We start from the raw sequence: 22,446 nt of genomic DNA, 5'->3' as shown, positions 1-22,446 counted from the left end.
GTTGAGACTACATGTGTTTTCTGTGGTTCTAACAACGAATCAATTTGGCATCTTTTCTTATCTTGTGATTGGACTAAGCGTATTTGGGCTTCTGGACCTATCGGATTGAGAACTGAGCATCTCTCTGCTTCATCTATTACTTATCTATGTGCTTCCATCTTAGGTTCTAAAGCCTTTGACAAACAATCTTTAATTTGGTTTTTTTCTGTTGTTATTATTACTTGTTATTTCATCTGAAATGTAAAGAATAAAGTTATTTTAGGAGCCTCCAAAGCTGATCCCATGATGGTTATTAACGATGTGTTAAAATGGATTTCTGATATGCATATTCATCCTCCCTTTATTAACCTCACTACCCTGATTCATGTACAAACCACACATTTCACAGATCTTTTCCAATTGCTGCTCACCTTGAAATGCAATTTTTTAGATTAATTGGTGCAGGCATGTATCAACCAAACCTTAGAATAACAAAGTAGACTTTTTTACATTTTCATAGATGGACATAATGTGCTACCAGATGAATTTTTATCTTCTGTTGTTCGCTGCTCGAACAGCACAGTGCTGTCCCCTTACATGGGGTGCGAAATGACGACTTAACCTCCCTCGGGCAGTGTGTTTGGGCAGGGAGGTTAAGTCATCATTTCGCCCCCATGTGAGGGGACAACAGGTGCTGTTCGGGCAACGGACAGCAGATGATAACGATCTACTAACAGATGCAGGTAGCCTCTCACCCAAGATGCAAAGGAGGCAGAACTTTGTGGACTTCTTCAGGGATGGAATTAGGCAACGAAGGCAAATCTCAAAATCAAACAAGTCTGGCTTTGCAATGAAGTTTTTGTTGATCTTTTTAATCCCACAAACTCTTTCAAACTACCGTGGAATCTTGTTAATAATTTTTTTGAACTAGTCGAAGCAACTGAAAATTACACTAAGGCAGTGTTTAAATGGTGTAATATAGGAGAACCTCTTCAGGTCTCCCCTAGCTCTAAACTATTTACCCTTTGCAGCTTTCTAATATATTTCTTATTTTCATTAAAAAAAGAAAAAAGAAAAATCAAATCAAACCAACTGTAAAAGGACACATGAATTTTAATATGGAAAGCTCTTCCAAAGTGAAGGAAAAAAACACGGGACCTCATCTAGGTAAAACTACTATTGTAATAAATAATTTGATTACAAAGTCTCTTCTCTAGTTAATGTTAGAGGCTATCAAACATCAAGATTAGTCATAACCCTTTTTGAATACACAACAACACATCAAATAAGGTGGATTCACTTAGCTCAAATACATTTGAGGCTCGAAACCCGATGTGACAAATAAGGGAAAAATCATAATATAGTCTCTAACTCTAATACAAATTGTTGAGACTCTGTGCAAAAATAATAATCCTACATCGGATGTAAGTAGTCCAATGTGAAGGCTTATAAAGACTTGGACACCCTCTCCTTAATTGTTAGATTTTAAGGATAAGTTTTATCCAAGTCCCAACAAGTGGTATCTCGCAAAAGTTCGGTGTGAGCTTCATGAACCATCATGGGCTACAATCTCAGTACCGCTTTCATCTCCTACCATATGAAAACTTTTGGGTGTGGAGAGTTGCAAGGGGGCACGGTAAGGGGAGGAAAACTTTTGGTGTGGAGGGTTGCAAGGGGCAAGGTAAGGGGAGGGAGATCCGAGTCGGGTCAGGTGGGTATCATAAAGGTGCTAGCAAGGCGGGCAAGTTAAAGGGCATAGAAATTTTCCCAACACCGCAGTCTCTCTAATTTCATTCTAGTTAGTCAGGTCCAAGGTTCTTAAGCCCTGGATCGGTCAAGGCTGAAACCGATCCGATACTAATCCAGATCGATTAAATTTGGTCTGGATCGTTCAAAAATGGCAAAAGCTCAATTTTGCTGGAAAGGTCTTGGAATCGGCTAGTATCGATCAGAAAAATATTAAAAATTTAAAAAAATAAAAAAAATAAAAAAAATGCTAATTACTGTTATGACGGCTTCCCCTAATTTTTTGTTGAGCTTATCTAATCCCTATTTTTGTGTTGAGCTTATCTTCTCCACCTCCTCAATCTCACCCACTACCACCATTATCTAAAAAAACTCCAGGTGTAATTCCTCGTTAAAAACAGTAAGATCTAGGGGTGAAACAGGGTCAGGTTGGACCGGATTTTTTAAAACCCTAGCCCAATCCTGAGTCCTCTTAGCTCAACCCAAGCCCAACCTGCCCTAGGTCGGGCTGAGATATTCTCAGCCCAGGCCCAACCCTACCGGGCTCATCCCAACCCAACCCCGCCCTAATTGACCCTGATTTTTGCTAGGGCCTGGTTAGCCCTGACTTGCCCTAATTTTTTGCCATTTACGTGGTCCTATGCATTAAAAATATGAGACACATGTGATTGGGTATTGGTTTGTTTCATATTCCCTTGACTATTAGATTTTTCTTTGAGTTAAAAGCTCAATCTTAAAATTGTAAATATTTTCGTTCAATAGATAATTAGCATTTTTTTAGGTAAATCAATAAATAATTAGATACTAAACAAAAATTACAATATGTAGACAATAAATTGTAAAGTATAACCAAACATAGGGTCGAGTCGGGCTGGGCTTAGCCCGAGGCCTTAACCTAGTCCAACCCGACCCTAACCCAGGGCCTAAAAATTTCAACCTTAACCTGCCCCTCAGCGTTGAAAAATCCAACCTAGGCGGGCTTAGGCCGACAGGGCCAAACTTACACCCCTAGTAAGTTCCCTTCATTTTCTCTCGAGGATTTGAGGCTCCCGAATATCTAAATCACACCGTGAAAGACTGACAAAGAAGAATTGAAAAATCTGAGTTTTAAAATCCTAACTGCCTTAAACAGATCAATGTTTACATTCAATATTCCCTTCATCAATTCCCTAGTAAAAAACCAATAAGATTTCCCCCACCTCCCTTTTTTGTGTGGATCTTTATCGACGCAGTACTAGGGGCGCTGCTGTGTGCATCGTGTGGCGCAGCAGCGCCCATATATGCACAATGGGACCCACTGTACACAAATGGGTGCTGCTGCGCCACACGATGCGCACAGCAGCGCCCCCACTGCTGGGGGCGATAATTTTCCTTTCTGTGTGAATCGCAACTTAAAAGGTTCAAGACCAAGAATGAAGAAAAATATGGGTTTTAAAATCCTTCTCTATAAGTCATGAGTATCGGATCGGATCCATTGCCCGATCCAACCGATTCACAAAACCTGGACAGGAGCGGTCGCGGCCGATACAAATCTGATTCGATCCGAGATTACGAACCGACTCTGGTCTTTAACTCCCAAGAAGTCTCAACCTAAGCACAGAAGTTGCAGAGAGAGAGATGAAGGCGTCAGTGAAGATACGAGACGAGCAGCAGCACAAGAACCCACTCCTCCGAGCAAAGATCCCAATAAGCGTCTTCGGTCTACCCTTCACCTCCGCTATAACCGCCCGAGACCCAATCGACCTCAGCATCAGCCTCCGTACCAGCTCTGCCTCTGGTCCATCTCTCAAGCTATCTTACAACCCCAACACCATCATCAGCAACCATTTCTCTCTCTCCCTCAAGTCCGGCGTCGGCCTCTTTGGCTCTCCCAACAACTCCCCTCTCATCATGTCCGCCCATTTCAATCTCCTAGGAAACCCTAACCCTACTTTCTGCGTCCAAATCAAGCCCCAATTCGGCGACTTCTCTCTCAAGAAAACGGCTTTTTCTGCTTCTACTTCTGCCTCCAACGATAATGATCATTCTAAGGAGAACGGTGGAACCCAGATCAATGGCGGTCCTTAAGGGGCATTTGTTTGGAGGGACTTGAGTGAAACTCGTGGCGGCTTGTTGTTTGGAGTTGCGATGATGGCGAAGACGATGTTGCCGGTGACAAAACACGCTGTGGTCAGATTCAGGTGGGGTGTGAATTTTCCTTCTGATTTTAGTGGGAAGAAGTTGCCTTTTTTAATGGTTGATAAAATTGGGATTGAGAGGGTTGAGGAGGAGCAGGAAGTGAAGCCCAAGAGCAGCAGCTTCAGTGATGTCGGGGATTTGAAGATGCTGAAGGGTATGTGCTTGTGGATGAGTAGAGAAGTTGAGGTTTTGCAGAAAGAGAATAGAGAGATGAAAAACAGATTGGAGGAGATTAGAAGATTAGGGGTTTCTTTGAGGAATCCTCATAGGGAAAGTCATGATCTTGTGAGGAGGAACCCCTTGCCATCGGCTGTTGAAACCTCTAGAGAGTTTGAGATGTGGAGGAATAAGAAGAACGGCAATGGAGAAGTTGGTGGGAGAGAAATGAAGAAGCTCAGTGGTTCTGAAATTATTGTGGAGAATGACATTGGAGAGGAATTGAAGAGGGCAATCAAGGAAGCGTCCTCTAATTAGTGATGTCTTTATGTTTGAATTTCCTCTAGAGTCAGTTTTCAAGGTTCCCTTCCATTTTTTCCTCCACTCTCCCCCCCCCCCCCCCCCTTGATTCTGGTGTAAATAATATATCATTCTATAAAATTTTGTCTTTTTGATTTTTCTGCGATTATAAGCTTGAACTGTGATACATAGGGGGGGGGGGGGGGTTGGGGTTGGTGTAGTAGACATTGTTTATGTGTGTTAGTTGATGTTTGTAACTGATCCCTGAGTTTCATGTTGAGGATTGGTGTCTTGACTTCTGATGATTGGACTGCTGTGTTGGAAAATTTTTTAAGAACTATATGGGTATTTCGATAAATTTTCTGTATAAGGTTTCGTTATAAACTTGTGGCGAGAGTTCTTTCTGTGTAATGCAAATCTGAGAGAGGCGTGACGAACGAGCGACTGTAACCCTACTCTCCATTGATAGTGAAACAGATCTCATCTCACCGTGGGCGTAGGCAACCTTGCCGAACCACGTAAATCCTTCTGCGCATTGTGTGATTGTGTTTGCGTTTTTTTTTGTTCATTCTTCTCTGCATCGTGTTAGGTTTTACATTTCATTGGGAGCAGATTGTAGAGAGAGTGCAAATATCACTCTAAGAAACCACTTCACATCTCTCTTGTATTATTTTTCGTTTCTTGGATAGATGTAGTATTTGCCTTGAGATCGCACTGAGAATGTCATTGCCATGACTCATGACTCAGTAAGACTCTTACAATCTCCTATTAATGAATGAAAAGAATCTCTCATGGATTGAGCCTCCTTACCCTGATGGAGAGAGACGGGGTGGGAATAGTGTAATCACTTGATCATAATCTGAGTATATCCATTTCTCAGAGAGTCCAACTCATTCCATCTACTCCTTCCAAGATGGAAGGCTCACCATTTCTTTGTCAGAGACGGTGCACTGAGGGGACTACACTGGAATTGTGCGACTCCTTAATCATGTTATGGTTTGTCTCCTCGAGTTTCTAACTGAGCATTGTGCAGCTCGTTGACCATGTCTCTGGTCTGTGTTACCTTCATTAGAAGATAGTGGCATAGCATTGGTGAATCTCCCCATCAGGGATTGGTATATTGTCAACAGTTGACAGAGCAATGCCTTCGTCAGGTTTTGATGCATTTCCCAGCCTTTCCCTCTCTGGTTTGGTGATGTTATGACTCCTTGGTATTGGTTCTTCAATAGAAATTTGCATTTCATTGTTCAGACTTGGGGCTTCTTCAGTGAATGATGGTTCACCTCCTTAAACCTGGGACTGTGCGAGGCAGATTATATATGGCACATTTCTTAATACATTGTGTGTAGAGACTGTCACACCTTCATTAGACAGGCTAGACTCTTGAGTTGGCAAAGTAAGCTTGTTCGTTCGGCATTTGATTCCGAGGTCCAGTATTTCTTTCAGTTACTTTTGTTGGGAAGGGTGTGCTGAAGGTTTCATCGTTCATAGAGCCATTGCTGATAGCATGATGTGAGCGTTGTCATTTGGATTATGGAGGGTTATTGTATTGTTTAGGCTAATATTTGTTTTTTTTGCTGCTGTTTTATTGTAAATTTTGTCCATGTAGGATTTCTGTTTTATGCAATAAAGTTGTTATTCATTCCCAAAAAGAATAACAAGAATCCATGCTTGAGAACAGTGGATTGGGTAAATCTTTCTACACTAGAGAATGCTGAAATGCCTTGCTCAGGTTTGGCATATTTCAGTCACTAATGATCTAAGATGGTTGAACTTCTGGACTCAAGCTTGGCACTTTTTGGCTAGAGATGGCAAAATTACTTGATCAGCTTTCCATTATGTTTTTATTCTTTCAGGAGACTTTGCAACACCATGATCAGTTTTTTACGCATCTCTGTTAATTGGTGGTAATGCGGTTTTCTGATTAGATTGTTGCACACCTCCTTGATCAAGAGATTTTTCATTTTGACTATTGTTTAGCACATTTTCTTTTCTAGGTGACTCCCCCAAACTCTTATGATCAGGTTCTGGTGCTTCTGGTGCGTCTCCTTCATTGGTGGATGGTGTATCTGATTCATCAGAAGTTGGAACATCTGCTTCACCTGCAAATGGTCCTTGATCAGGTGTTAGTGCATCTGTTTCTTCTGGAGGATCTGAAATTCCTGCATTTTCTTCACCAGGTGATGGTGCAACATCTGGTTCCTCTCCGTCTCTTGGGGAATCTGAAATACCTGCATTTTCTTCACCAGGTGATGGTGCAACATCTGGTTCTTGTGCATCTCCTGGGGGGAATCGAAAATTCCTGTATTTTCTTCACCAGGTGATGGTGCAACATCTGGTTGGTTCCTGTCCGTCTCCTGGGGAATCTGAAATTCCTGCATTTTCTTCACCTAGTGATGGTGCAACATCTAGTTCCTGTGCATCTCTTTGATCTGGTGATGGTGTAATTTCTTGATCAGGTTTCATTGCATCACCTCCTTTGGGAGATTGTGCAATGCCTTTATCAGGGCCAGAGGCTGGTTGAGAATGGTCTGCATGAGCAGGGGCTTCTACAACAACATTTGGAGCACAGTCCGTTAGAGGAAAGAAAGGATTTAAGAAACCCACATGGAAGATCCTGTTAACACAATTCTCATTTATCTGATTGATGGCATTGCAGCATTTGGGACCAAAGGATATTTGAAGCCTAAACCAGGAGTTAAAAATCTCTTGCCAGCATCCTGGAATGTCCGGAAGAGATGACCAACATTGTTGGATCTCTACATGACCTGGTGGTGGCCAGATCCATGGCGGCAGAAATGTATCAAGTTTGAGATTGTGGTTCAGGACGGGCTAGTCCAGGCACAATTAACATGACTATCGATGCCAAGGTTAGGAGCACAGGGATCTCTTCAGATGTCCTCATTGGAGTGAGCCTCTTTTTCCTGTTCCTTCTACTATTACAATCACTAGTATCAGGTCAAGGGAGAATTTGTACTTGCTAAAGAGAAGGACAAAGGGGTTAAGTAGATTGAAACCATTTAATTGTGTATCAGTTTTCGTTGCTTGTTTGTTCTATCTGTGTAACCTCTCTTTTCAACACTCAGACATTAACTACCTTCACAGATTTTTATGAAGTGAGCAATTGGAGTTAAAGGGTTTATTTGTAACCTTCTTTAGCTAATTTACTTCTAGTAACTTCATATATAAATTTAAATGCAGTAGGTTGTAATAATGAAATGCAACCTCTTCGATTTTCTGATTGTTGCAGATTGTTATAGCTAACTCAGGAACCCTCCCCACATGAATTGGACTCCAAGGGGGGTTGAACTAAATTGGCATTGTTGATCTGATCAGTTTAATGGTGACTAGGTGCCTATCTTATTTATTCTTCAGGGTTTCCATTATTAGATGGAACCTCAATACCTTAATAGATGGCAGCGGACTTTGTCTCCATTGGATCCTAGCAGACCGAGTTGACTCGGTTAAACTATTTTCATGAATTGTTTTTGTTTGGTATACTTTATGAGAACTATTTCTATAACTGTTTATGGGCTTAAGCGCCTGTTTGTTTCACTGTTTATGAAAAGTCTTTAGGGTTGGTTTGATTCATTGTTTATGATAAAAACAGCCTTAAGGGCCTGATTGTTTTATTGTTTAGGAAAACAGTCTTAAACGTGTACTTGTTTCTGTTTCTAAAAATAGTTGTCAGAATTAATTTCAAAAGCAATTTATTCTTTTTAAGGGCTTGCTTGGATCATGCCATTAAGAATAAAAGTGATGTATTCACCATTAGGGAAAAAGATCTCTGTCCGGGAGTGTGGCCTACACCAGCACTCCCATGAGTCTATCTCTCTCCTCCCCATGTGAAAAGACACCTCTGCCACCTTATTTTAAGGAGAAGAGAGATAGACTCATGGGAGTGTACAAAAAACTGCTTCCGTATTCATTATTATAGCTTCTTTTTTTTTTGTGTGTGAATTTTGAAGCATTTCAAGGTATTTGACATGTGGGTTAAGTGCAATATAGTACATGACTTGTTGACCTGGGAACCCATGTTTGTCTCCTTGTAAACATAGCCGAGTCTTCACATTCATTCCAAAGCTTTTGAATGTGTTTCTAGGAATGCCTACTGGGTGATCGTGCTCTCCTCTTCTCCTCTATAAACAGCAGAAAAATCCCCAGCATTAGTGTTGCTTCTCTTAAAGACATAAATCATATCAGAGAGATCATTAGTCATTCCTTACTTGCTCACACACACAGAATTTTAGGTTTCTCAGGTTAATGAAGATTCTGACTATAGCTTGAACTTATCATCTCTATCTATGTCTGTCATCATGGCCAGTACTTTGTGTGTGAATCCATTGATCCAATCAAGATTTCCATTTACCTAAAGTTAATTCTTCCCTTTCATGCTACTTGGTAAGTTTAAGCCAAATGGCCGATTAACGCTTAAAAAAATCCAGGACTATCAGAGGATGCATGGATAACTCAATAGGAGTACATCTTTCAAATTTTGTATAGAGGAGACCCAAGGGTCCCCTACTCACATGTACATATCAGCTCAATGCGACTTGGTTAAGTGGCAAAAAAAAAGCTTTCAAAAATGAGATTTTCTTTTATTGACACACATCAAGGTGTCAAATAATTTTTAGTTTTATTATTATTATTTTTTCCTTTTTAGAAATACACAATTTTTCACACAAATTAAGGTGTCAAATAATTTTTACTTTTAACTTTCACACCTTGATGTGTATCAATAAAAGAAAATCTCATTTTTTAAAGTTTTATTTTGCCACTTAACCAAGTCGCATTGAGCTGATACGTACATGTGAGTAGGGGACCCTTGGGTCTCCTCTATACAAAATTTGAAACCCCAACAACCCTCCCCAACTTATTAGACCTGCTATGTGATACAAAAGTGTACTCCTATTGGGTTATCCATGCATCCTCTGAAAGTCCTGGATTTTTTTTAGCGTTAATCTGCCATTTGGCTTAAACTTACCAAGTAGCATGAAAGGGAAGAATTAACTTTAGGTAAATGGAAATCTTGATTGATTGGATCAATGGATTCACACACAAAGTACTGGCCATGATGACAGACATAGGTAGAGATGATAAGTTCAAGCTATAGTCAGAATCTTCATTAACCTGAGAAACCTAAAATTCTGTGTGTGAGCAAATAAGGAATGACAAATGATCTCTATGATATGATACATGTCTTTAAGAAAAGCAACACTAATGCTGGGGAATTTTTTGCTGTTTATAGAGGAGAAGAGGAGAGCAAGATCACCCAGTAGGCATTCCTAGAAACACATTCAAAAGCTTTGGAATGAATGTGAACACTGAGCTATGTTTATGAGGAGACAAACATGGGTTTTCAGGTAAATGTTATTATTTCACATGTGTACTTGAAATATAAGCATGACAATGACACATTTTGATAATGATATTAATGTAAAACTAGAACCAGAATAGATTTAATCTCAGACAGCATTAAATAGAAAATCTTCAAAGAACAAAAATGAAAACTGAGATCTCAAAGAGAACAATAGGATCTCAAAATTAGTTGGAGAAGAATGATGAGATTTCAAAAGAGATTCGATTCGCCGAACGCCTTGCCGCACCACAGAGGATCCGGGTCCATGTCAGAGGGTGTATGAGTATGACTATGACCCCAGTGGCATTGTGACCATCATTTTTCCTATATTTTATGTCATAATTCCCACATCATTCTTCCACAAGACTTCAAATAGGCAATTGAGGAAGACCTCTCTAATTGGTCAAGTGACAAAAGGCCTTTTAGTCTAAGCACTTGCAAAAGATAGGATCAGTTTTAACTTTCAACAAGTTACATTACGTGGCTGAAAAAGTCTTGATTTATTGGCTAGACAAACGGTTCTCTAATTGTAAACCATAATACGTGGCCAATTTGTGGGTCCCACAACCCATCCAACGGCGGAAATGACAATTTTATCTCTCCACGTGTCTCAGGTCGATCTATAAGATGATCTTCCTCTCCAATGATCCTCTCCAATTATGTAAGAGAGAGGGAAAAAAAAAGAAAAGAAAAGGAAATGGAGTGAAATATCAAACGTGGCACTACGAGAGGGTCCTTGGTGGATCCGGATCCTCTACGGCTTGGTTGTAGCAACCATCTGTCCTGCCCAGTAACAGGAGCGTGACATGTGTAAAGTGCAAAATCTAACGGTAGATTTTAAATTTTTTTTAAAATCCAAGAGTTAAGTGATTTAATTGTATAAAATCAAACCCATCTAGACCAAAATCGTTTTTACCAAACCGGACCGATCTAAACTAAACAAAACTAAAACGAAATACTATTCATTCATCTTCCCATTTTCAAAATCAAAACCCTAACATCGTCTCTTCCTGCTCCTTCGACAGCCACTCCGTCGTCTTCCTCCTCTTGCATCGTTTGGCGAAGTCGAAGATTTAAGTCGTCCCTCCGCAACTTTTGCCGTCTGCAACGAACCGACTCCATCGTCTTCCTCCTCTTGCACCATCTGGCACGAACCCACTCCATCATCTTCCTCCTCTTGCAACTGGCGCGAAGGTTGAAGTTCGTTGGTTGGTTCGTGCAGTGAGTCAGTGACCCCTTTGCCCTTCGACCTTCGAAGTTTTGATCAAACCCCAATCCCTTTTCTCCCAAAGACCAAAGGCGAAGCCATCCATCCATGGCCTCAAGTTGAGAATGGGAAAACAGAGGAAACATACACTCCATACTCCATAATCTCAAGTTGAGAATGAATGAAAGGATCACAAAGGAAACGATAGCAAACTCAAAAGGCCAGAATCCATATTTAATAATGGGGAATAGTTTCCCTCCTTTAATTATAACAACAAGAAATGGTCAAATGAACGGTTCACAGAAATCTCCTATCTGCAACTCAAATCTTCACCACCCTTATTTGATCTCTTCTGCTGACACAGTCACATAACAAAGCTTCACAGAAATCTCTTTAAGAATTACAGGAATCTCCTATCTGCCTCCCACTGTTCATCATTGGCAAGCATTGGTAGTGAATAATTTTGCGTTGTCTGTCTCAAAAGACTTGAACCCACCCACTTTTCTTTTCGCCGGCCATCTCCTTTATATCTCTCCTTTTCTCTGTTTTCCCCCTTCACTACCTTTCTTCTGAACTTTCAGTGCACATTACTTTTCTTTCCCCCTCTGGACCCTTCCTTCTCCACATATGTTTTCTTATATTTCGTTCAGAAAGTTGGGCCTCAGGAGTTCTGCAGAGCGACGAGAAAGAAGAGTGACGGAGAAGAAGATTTGAGTTGCAGATCGACGGCTTTCGTTTTTTGGGGATTTAGATGGATGTATGCACGATTGGGGTTTGTTTATTTTAATGAACCAAAACCGGCTGGTGGGTGGTTCAATGTGATTGGTTTTGGTTTAAGGTTTCAGACCCTCATTAATTACCCCAGTTTGAATCTAGCCGTTAGATACAAAAATATCCACGTAGCAGGCTCATCAAACGACGCAGGACGATAGCCGCTATTCTCAATGCCGTAGATGATCTGAATCCATCGTGGGGATAATGTGGATCCTCTACTGCCGAGTTACCTGGCAGACAGTGCTGCCCAGACACGGTGTTATGCACAATGTCCGCTCGGCAGTGGAGGATCTGGAAATGGGGACGATCCGGACTCGGATTACAGCGTCACTCAGACGCGTAATCTGCTTTTCTGAACTTTTTTTTCTTCCTCTTTGAGGGTGTTTGAGATTGGCAGCTAACCAGAAACCGGAGCGAAGCATACAGAGAGACGAAATGGTGGCCGTTCGAGGAATTCTTCTGAACGAGTTGGTCCTTTTTGTCGAAGACGACGAAGGAAATCTGGGTTTTCAGTCTGGAGCAGAGGTTCTTCTTCGTAGACTCAAGTATTCTAATCTCCGTGTGGTATCTTTCTTCTTTTTTAATCTCTTCTTTCACTTTTCTTTTGGACTATCTTCTGCAATTCATGTATGATTTTGCATTGCTGTTGGCATGATTGGTTAATTTATTTTGCATTTCTGTTGGCATGATTAGTTAATTTATTTTGCATTGCTGTTGGCATGATTGGTTAATTTATTTTGCATTTCTGTTGGCATGATTAGTTAATTTATTTTCCATTGCTGTTGGCATGATTAGTTAATTTGGCTGGACTGGTGGTAATTCCTGGAAATAGCTACTATATTTTGTAATGATCATTGCCTCATCCTTTTTTCATTAGTTCAGATTATAAGCAATGAAATGATAACTAGATACTTTTATTATTGGAGAAACTATAACCCGAGCATCTAGTACAACAAAAATAGAGAGGCCAGCGTCCATACATGCTTAAAATATGAATTGATGAATATCTTGTTTTCCATATGCCTTTCTTGTTCTACTATATCATAATCCTTGCAAAATGGGATAAGCTAACCTTGTAGTGTAGTTGTTCTGACTAGTATAATGTTACCTTTCTTGCAGGGGATTTGTTATGCAGCGGGTGTTTCAACTCAGAAGGTGCAAATTGCTTTACATCATGGTCCATATGTTTAATTAAATTTGACATTTATTTATTTTTTTAATTTAGGTTAATCTTATTAAAACTCGGGCTAGTCACTGACCCAAGATAGAGAAACTACTGTATCTTCTGGCATTAGCATCACTCTTTCAGGGATGCCATAAACATAATTGATATTAGTGTTGGTCATTAGGCTATTACTTTGGCATATCCATGGATGTTATGTTACTGGATGGGTTTGAGATTTCTAGATCCTTCCCCAATCTGGACATTGTTAGGATTTGGATCCCTCCTGGCAGGAACTGACACAATTCTGATGGTTGTTCTTCGTTAATCTGGGACTGTCTGGCATAGGTAGACTCAATAAATATTGTTCTGGTGCTGAATCGTTATCGTCTACGGTTCCCTGACCGGTGCGGTTCCCTAGTGCCTCTCACAAGAGGGGGTGGGACCCACCCAGGGCATCTGACCAAACACCCTGCTCTTCTTGTGAGAGGCACTAGGAACCGCACCGGTCAGGGAACCGTATACGAAAAAAATTCTCTGGTGCTAGCATCTTTTTATAGTTAGGTGACTTACATGGCCAGAGGTGCTATGGGGGATGTTCTCACCTTATCATAGAGTCAAAAAAACATTGGTGTCGATTCTCATTCTAATGGATGCCTATTTTGGATAATGTCATATTTGATGAATTGTCTAAGCGAGGGAATCTTAAGGTCCTTTTTGGTTTTGGGACCACTCTTCCCATGTAGTTTTTCTTGTTATCCGTGGTCCATTCCCTTTCCTTTTTGTGGTTGCCTTGTGCCTATTCTAGGCCTTGCTTTTGTATTAATCTTTGAATATATTTTGTCTTATTGATGCATAGGTTGCCATTCATCAAAGAAAATGCATGTGAATCTGCAATACCTAGTTTTCAGGACTTCCACTCCTAGAAACTTGATCAATTGCATCCAGTTTGAACACCTTTTCCTCCTAATTGTGAGCCAATTGGGTGTTTCATTTTGCCGTTTCCAGTTATCCTTTGATTCAATTTTACCTACCCTTTGTTTTGGGTTGGTGTTTTCCCTGAACTCTTTTCTCCTCATTTTTTTCTTCTATAGAAATCTCTTTGAGGATTCCCGAACTGAATCAACCCTAATGATGATGTAATAATTAACTGTGCAATTGATGCCTCACAAATGTGGTGAACCCTATTTTCTGATTCCATCTTGCACAGAACAAGTCTCATGTTCATCCATTAGACTCAGGTCACTTAGTAGTTTCAAAAGGTGTTTCATTTCTTCCTTTGCATAAGGAACTCTATGGCATCCTTGGAGTAGATTATGAGGATGGTCTGGTCGTGACATGGGTGGAAACCACCAAGTTGTTCCTGTAGTTAGATGCTAGATGGTGACCTAATTTACGGTCATCGTGACCTGATATGTACTGAATCCTTATTGATAGCAAGTAAAATGTCTGGAAAAATGGTGTAGAAAAGAGATTGTACATGGGATGGCTTTAATCATCTACTATGGTGGGTTTCTGTTTGTGTTATATCCATTGTAATGTCATTTTTGTGATTTACCTGTTGGGTGAATCCCAGCTTTCATCTTTAACATTTGTTCCTTGGTACTCCTTTCCCTTACACAAGCACAACCAACTTTTCTGTTTCAAAATATTTGATGTAACAAAAGATTTTGTTTAATATATAGCAAATACTGCTATATGTTAGTGCACCTTATACATTAAAGTTTTCCATAATCAGTGGAGACTATTCACTTCATTTTTCTTGACTATCCTTTTCTGCAATTTTGCTTGTCATAGATGGCATTTCTTAAGAGTGCGGCAACCCTTTATTTGTTAGATGTCTTTATGTGGAATGCATCTTCTGTGGACGATGCTATCAATGAGATCTTACTATCATGGGGTGACATTGGAGGAAGTTGTTTCTATGTTGCTACTTGTGAAGACAAGGACCTCACTCTTAAGATCAGCAATCATGGATGGCTCCCTGTTGTTAAAAGTAAGTTCCTCATCACTCATCATTTCTTTGGAAGTTGAACATGAAGGATTTCCTCGCTTTAGCATTTGGGATATGTATTCTCAACCTCATGGATCAGTCAACTTCCTGAAAATGTATGTATGCAAGAGACCAAGCATTTTATGTTTCCACCAATGGATTTGTTTAGCCAAATCTCACTGGTTGAGCTTTCCCATATAATTTGTAAGTTTGTTTTGAACCATTCGTGATACTTTTCTGAGTGCAAACGATTGATGATGAACTGGACAACCAAAAACAGATAAGATACAAATGCTGAATACTAGAAAATGATGTGTAATTTTTTATCCCTAAAATCTTGGAAATGGAAACAAATACTATTATGATTTTCTGTTGACATGCCTAAAGTTTTGTAAGGGTGCACCCCCCCAATAGCTGGCAAGGCGGCAAGGCGATCTAAGGTGGTGGAGGGATGCCTAAGCGCTTAGGGGACAAGGCGCCCCCCCTAGGCGCCCAAGTGTTATTTTTTATTTTCCCTCTTTTCTAATATTATTTGTTATGCTACAATATGTACCTTATATCATCAAAAATCAACATTAAGCCATATCAAGTCATAAAAAATCAACATTAAGCAACATCAAGTCGTCAAAAATCAACATTAAGTCACATAAGTCATAAAAAATCAATAATAAGCCACATCAAGTCATCAAAAATCAATATAGAACTAGAAGACAGCAGAACTGAAGAAGCAAGCTATTGGAAGTTTAACACAATCAAAACATACATTTGGTTTATATTGTTCATGGAATTGGTTATTGTCCAGGTATACCTAGTTTCACATTTGGTTTATGATGTTCTTAGAAAATATGATCTTATCAATAAGTAATTAAATTGCTCTCGATTTAGAGAAATGTTCTTGTTCTCTAAGAAGTTTGACTGATCAAATGATTTTATTTTTACATGAGACTTTTTTGTATTAGGTAGAACACAAAACCAGCTTTACAACAAATCCAAGATTGCTTAAATCTGATTTATATTGAAGGAGTTATGTTCCGGTCAAATCTTATTTGGTGTGCGTGAATGCTATCAAAATTACTCTCAATGAAAACATTTTTTTAGACATCAAAACAAATGAATATTTTACCGCACTTTTTGTTTTTGGTAATGTTTTACCATATTAAGATTTATGTAATTTTTAGATTTGAGAAAAACCCCAACATTAGAAAGTTGAAAATTTCATCTACCGCCAAAAATCCAGTTTTTGTTCTTGAGCTAAAGGGTTGATTTTTTATCCTTTTGGAAATTGATTTTTTAACTATTTTTATTGGATTCAAATAGGGGGTATTTGCTTATTTATGAATAATATCTTAAATGATATTTGGTATAAGGCGACAGTCGCCTAGACCCATAGAAATCCGCCTGGACGTTTGGCGACGCCTTGACAACTATCTCCCCCCCCCAAAAAAAATAAAATAAAATTGGGGATTAGATATCATAGATTACAACCAAACCATGGGTTTATTTATGTAGGTATAATATCTCCAAGGTGGGAAAAATTAGATGCTCGACGAGTGTAATGTCTAGTATGCCTGCAATTCTAATATGCCAACCTTAATAAGTTGTGGGCTCGACAAGAATTTTTACAGATTCAAATGCTGGCCTGAAAGTTGGTTTAGAGAAGGATATGAGAAACCCTTTCTGAATCAAAGATATAGTTCAAAATCTCAATGAAATCTTGGAAATGTCAGTCGAGTCGAAACGAAATGGTAGGTTGAATTGAAAAATTACAAAATAGATGATGAAATTTCAGCCAGATGCTACAAAAGTCAAGTATAAAAAGATAGAATCTCGTCAGTCTCGGTTGAAATTTCGACTGAGACCTCACCAGACTCTGGTTTTTGCTCTCATTTCAAGTTTTTGAGCTTGTTTTTGCTGGTTTGAGCTTTCTTACTTTGAATTTTTGTCGCATCAATGCCGGAATCATTTGGGAAACACATCTTTGAAGCTTGTTCTACTATTTCAGGTAAACCATGTTCTCCAAAAATGTTTTTTTGAAAAACATATGGTCAATACATGTTGGTTAGTGATGAATTTATTATATGTCAAACACCGGAGGCCGATCTATAACCTCATGGTGTCAAAATTTTTTCCTCTATATATATTATTTATTTATTTTTCTACTTCAAATTTTTGATTTTCCTACAACAAAAATCTTTAAAAATAGGGGTTATGGAAACTGTATGGAGATCAATTAAATATATGTTAGACACCATTGACGGATCTATGTCCTCACGGTGTCAAAAATATTTTTCTGCCAATAATTAATTATTTTATTATTAGTAGACACTTGACTTATATTAAGAGAGTATATTGATGTTATCATGGTTTAAAGTATCCTTCTGTATCCGCTAATACTAACCGATACGTATCTTATTTTTATGGTATCGATACGATACCTAAAAGAATTGGTATTAGTACATATAAGAAACTGCATCTTTTATATATAATCAATTGAATGCACTTGCCTCGTCTTATTTTGTTCTCCTTTTTATACATTAAATATTTTACATATTACTTATTTATAGTGTTTTATGCTTCAAAACCATGTTTTTCATACATCCTAAGCATTTCCATACGTATCTAGCATATCTTGCATCTCTCTGATACAATACAATACGTCTCTTGATAGCACCCTTCCAATACTATACCCGATACCGATACTTTAAACCTTGGATGTCATCCAAATTATGTAATTAATATTATGACTTATGAGTCATTGTCTTTATATTTGTACGATTTACTTGTTTAAATTGCTTATTATGTCCTCTAGTACTTAAACAATGTGTAATTAACTAATTATACATTAGGAATCTAGGATTCGATCGTAAACTGCCAATCAAGGGTGCAAATCCAAAACACCACTTCGGGTGACTATTTTTGCAATTTTAACATTTACATGTGTTTATATAGTCTAAAATAGAGTTTCCATGAAGTTTCAAACCTTAATTTGGCCTAAAGCCCACCGAAATGACCAACCAAAATCTTGCAGAAAAAATCCAAATTTCACCGAAATTTCGGTCAGGCCGAAATGGGCTGCCAAAACGAGATTTAATACTATGATCCAAGAAACTAGCAGGTTCAGCCCAAATATTATCCATGTGTCTATCTCTCCATCTATGTGACGTATAGATAGATGGCCTTGTGTGAGACTATGTATTAATCACTATGGATTCACACAATGATCAGGGTGCCTTTTTGTGTGAACGTCACCTGTGTCTGCCTGTAGTACATGATAATATACTGAAATATAAGTTTCTGAAATCCTTTGTCTGACCATGTTGTTCTTTTGGACTTTGTCTGAGTGAAGTATGAACTCCTTGTGTTGGTGCTGGACCATGTCACCATATCGTCAATCATTTAGCACTTACATACATTTTGTTGCATTAAATAAAATAATGGAGGAAAGACATTTAGAAATAAGAATGTCATATAAGTTTAAAGGAGGAAATGTATAAAATCTCATAGCTTCTCCTCTTATCCCCCACCCCAAAATTCATCCCTCCTCTTGTGCAACTTTCTTGTCGTTGGCCACAACTGCTGTCATGCAATTTCTATCTTGGCTGAGCATTGCAGCTTCACTGGCTTATAAAACAAGATTTGGTTTTTCTCTTCAGGGACTGTAGGTGTCAATACAGAAGAGAATTCGAAGTTGCTGCTTATTAACAAGCTGGAAGAGTTGCCTTTGACTATTTGCCATTTTAATAGAAAGGTTGCTTGAAGAAATTCCAGTTCCTATGTTGTCTTATCTATACTTTTCAATCTAGGATTATTTCTTCAGTGAGCATGTTACATGCATACATTTGTTTTTTTTATGTGAAAGATGGCACAGAGGTTTATTAAGCACTAATACTAATTGCAAAATAATAAGAGGAGGCAATTTTAATTAAATGGAAAATCTTGTTGTCACCATCCATGGTGACAAATGCATTGTAATCATGGCCCTCATTCTACCACGTGGAAGAGTAATATTGCAAATCTTGCCGTTGGATTTCTAAAGAATGATTTGGATTGGCTGCAAATCAAATTTCAGCCTCATATTCATTTACCCTTCCTTCCATGTAGTGGCATATCCTCCCATTTATGTCCAGCACCCCCTTATAGTCCCGTGCACCTTCTTTGTAATCTTGAATTAATGGTTATTTTGCCATGTGGCTAACTCTGAAACTTGGCATGTGAACAGGGACCATGAAATCCACCTGCCACAAAATTTCAGCCCAATCTGAGTTGATGTGGCAGAAATGATATACGTTTACAAACATAAAATGTCACCAACATGGTGGCAACAAGTTAGACCCTTGAAACAAGACAACTAGTTGGTTATTTTTATTTAATTTTTTGATAAGTACCTATTGGAGTTCGAAGCAAGTCACCAGTCTAATATGGGAAGGCTGGAAGTCAGCAACTAATCTTACTTGAGAAGGATTAAAAAAACACTAGAAAACATAAACAGTAAGAGAACTTGATGGATCAGAAATCACTTAATCTGCTTTTCATTTATGTGATGTTTAATTTCAGTTTTCTCTCTTTTGCTGTTTCTATTTCATTTTGAATATTATATGCATGTTTCACTGGTCTAGTGTCCTCATCAGGTAGAATCATAGTTTAAAATATGTTTCGTTTCGTTTCACTGTTTCGGCCATACCGCGACGACCGAAATACCGAAATGATGCAGGACAATTTCGATGGATTGATCCGAACCCGTTTGTGAACCCAAACCAAAATGAACCGGGTCCAGTTTGAGTGTTTGAATCTAGGAGGATTTTATTTTCGGTTTCTTTGTTAGTAAGTTTCCATATGGTTAGGATTTTACTTTCGATTTCTTTGTTAGCAAGTTTCCATATAGTTAGGATTTTATTTTCTTTAAATCGGGCTGTAATCCATGGTATTGGATATGGAAGAATGAATTGAAAAGAAAGTTTGTGCGTGTGTGCAAACCCCCCCTTCTTGGACACTCCCTTCTCTTGCTGCGTCTCCTTCTTCCCCTTTCTTCTGTGTGATTTCTCCCCTCCCCCTTTGGTGTCTTCTTCTACCTCCTTCAATCCTCTTCTCGATTTCTGTCCCCCACTAATTTGGTATCAGAGCAAAGATCCATCTCCTTCCCTTCAATCTCTCTCATCTCTTTTTCCTTCTTCCCAAACTTCCTTTCTCATTACTGTTCTACGGTAACAGTAACCCCATCTCTTCGCCTTCTTTTTCTATTTTTCCCATTGCTGTTCTACCGTTACAGCAATCTCCATCTTCTGCAGCACCCCTACCCTTCTTTCTCTCCTTCAACTCCACTGAAACCCCAACCGCAACAACCCCTGCTATTCCCACCCAAAAAAAAAATCGTTTGTCCCCTTCCCACAGCAACCCTCTCTTTCCCATCTCCCGGTGCAACCCTGCCCCTTTCCCTGTCCTTCGACTCCAGCGACCATGCCTTCCCTTTGTTTCATCCTCTTAGTAGAACCCAGCCCACCTTCCCTTTCCTTTCTTCCTCGCTGTAACAGCAAACCAAAAAAAAAAAAATAAAATATCTCCTTCTCTTCGATCCCCAGCGGCACCCATTCCCACTGCCTCCTTTTCACTTAACAACCACCGCCCCCTACTTCTTGGTTCCGCCAGAATCGAACGAAAAAAAAAAAAGTGCAGACAGAAGAAGAGCAGCGAAATACAACGCAGACAGCAAAAAAAACAAAAAACAAAAAGTTACATACCTGTTTCAGAAGTTCTCGCGATTCAACTCCCCACCTGGCTCCCTCGCATCACCGCCATCCCTCGAAGTCGTGAAGCCCCTCCTTGCAGCGCCTTCCTCCATTCTTCCTCTCTGGTTTCGAACCAGAATCAGACTCTAACAAGTAGAGACGGCAATTCCCCCTACCCACGATCTTACTTTTCTCTTTTCTTTCTTTATTTTTATTTCCTAAACTGTTGATCGAGTGGTGTTGATCCTCTCCTTTTTTAAAACTCATCCACGAGTTTTTCTCAACATCGGGAGAGAGATAAGTAAGATCGTGGGTAGGGGGAATTACCGTCTCTACTTGTTAGAGTCTGATTCTGGTTCGAAACCAGAGAGGAAGAATGGAGGAAGGCGCTGCAAGGAAGGAGGGGCTTCACGACTTCGAGGGATGGCGGTAATGCGAGGGAGCCAGGTGGGGAGTTGAATCATGAGAACTTCTGAAACAGGTATGTACCTTTTTGTTTTTTTTTTTGCTGTCTGCGTTGTATCTCGCTGCTCTTCTTCTCTCTGCACTTTTTTTTTTTGTTCGATTCTGGTGGAACCAAGAAGCAGGGGGCGGTGGTTGTTAAGTGAAAAGGAGGTGGTGGGAATGGGTGCCGCTGGGGATCGAAGAGAGGGAGAAATTTTTTTTTTTTTTTGGTTTGCTGTTACAGCGAGGAAGAAAGGAAAGGGAAGGTGGGCTGGGTTCTACTAAGAGGATGGAACGAAGGGAAGGCGTGGTCGCTGGAGTCGAAGGACAGGGAAAGGGGCAGGGTTGCAGCGGGAGATGGGAAAGAGAGGGTTGCTGTGGGAAGGGGACAAACGATTTTTTTTTTTTGGTGGGGATAGCAGGGGTTGTTGCGGTTGGGGTTTCAGTGGAGTTGAAGGAGAGAAAGAAGGGTAGGGGTGCTGCAGAAGATGGAGATTGCTGTAACGGTAGAACAGCAATGGGAAAAATAGAAAAAGAAGGAGAAGAGATGGGGTTACTGTTACCGTAGAACAGTAATGGGAAAGGAAGTTTGGGAAGAAGGAAAAAGAGATGAGAGAGATTGAAGGGAAGGAGATGGATGTTAGCTCTGATACCAAATTGGTGGGGGACAGAAATTGAGAAGAGGATTGAAGGAGGTAGAAGAAGAAACCAGAGGGGGAGGGGAGAAATCACACAGAAGAAAGGGGAAGAAGGAGACGCAGCAAGAGAAGGGAGCGTCCAAGAAGGGGGGGTTTGCACACACGCACAAACTTTCTTTTCAATTCATTCTTCCATATCCAATACCGTGGCTTACAGCCCTATTTAAAGAAAATAAAATCCTAACTATATGGAAACTTGCTAACAAAGAAACCGAAAGTAAAATCCTAACTATATGGAAACATACCAACAAAGAAACCGAAAATAAAATCCTACTAGATCCAAACACTCAAACTGGACCCGGTTCATCTTGGTTTGGGTTCACAAACGGGTTCGGGTCAATCCATCAAAATTGTCCTGCATCATGAAATCTTGATGAAATTTCTCCGAAATGGTGTATTTTTTTGGCAGGATGTTTAATGCAGGGAGAAATTGGATCACAAGGTTCTTTTCTAGAACCTGGTCCACTTGGCAACAGCTTCAATAAATTCTGTTATGTAGTTATGAAGTTCAAAGAGTCTTTCCATATTTCCTAGGCTTATTTAAGAGTCCTTTCATGTTTCTAGGAAGAAGTCTAATAGCCACTAGTGTATCTCCTAGTTTTTAGTACTTCTCTTGTTATATTCCAAGGCATGATTATGAGCCTTTTCTTATTCCTAGGACTATTAGTTAGTTTTTTTCAGTTTCCAAAGTAGTAGTCTAGAATTTTCAGTTTCCGAAGTAATAGTC

General features: G+C 39.5%; 1 protein-coding gene and 1 long non-coding RNA gene across 6 annotated transcripts in view; one reads left to right on the top strand and one right to left on the bottom strand.

Annotated features, from left to right (window-relative positions):
- Positions 1 to 22,446, top strand: part of LOC122645745 (inositol-tetrakisphosphate 1-kinase 6) — a 39,875-nt gene that overhangs the window by 3,307 nt on the left and 14,122 nt on the right. For 2 of the 5 annotated variants that reach the window (XR_006330511.1, XM_043839087.1), the window contains exons 2-6: positions 3,335 to 3,342; positions 12,124 to 12,263; positions 12,819 to 12,854; positions 14,659 to 14,857; positions 18,508 to 18,602. Coding sequence is in view for 4 of the 5 variants with exons in the window: in XM_043839087.1 (XP_043695022.1) it covers positions 12,135 to 12,263; positions 12,819 to 12,854; positions 14,659 to 14,857; positions 18,508 to 18,602 (459 nt within the window). In the remaining variant the exon portion in view is untranslated. Of the gene's footprint in view, positions 1 to 627; positions 632 to 3,334; positions 3,343 to 12,123; positions 12,264 to 12,818; positions 12,855 to 14,658; positions 14,858 to 18,507; positions 18,603 to 22,446 lie in introns of those variants that run through there. The other 3 variants (XM_043839088.1, XM_043839089.1, XM_043839091.1) reach the window with 3 other exon arrangements.
- LOC122645747 lies at positions 3,927 to 20,901 on the bottom strand. The gene is made up of 3 exons (XR_006330514.1): positions 20,863 to 20,901; positions 18,208 to 18,209; positions 3,927 to 4,202 (listed from the first exon to the last, which is right to left on the bottom strand). It is a non-coding gene; the product is annotated as an uncharacterized LOC122645747 (long non-coding RNA).

This window comes from Telopea speciosissima, chromosome 11 (assembly GCF_018873765.1).
Source record: "Telopea speciosissima isolate NSW1024214 ecotype Mountain lineage chromosome 11, Tspe_v1, whole genome shotgun sequence".
Taxonomy (NCBI): domain Eukaryota; kingdom Viridiplantae; phylum Streptophyta; class Magnoliopsida; order Proteales; family Proteaceae; genus Telopea; species Telopea speciosissima.
This window is presented reverse-complemented; position numbering and strand designations above follow the sequence as displayed.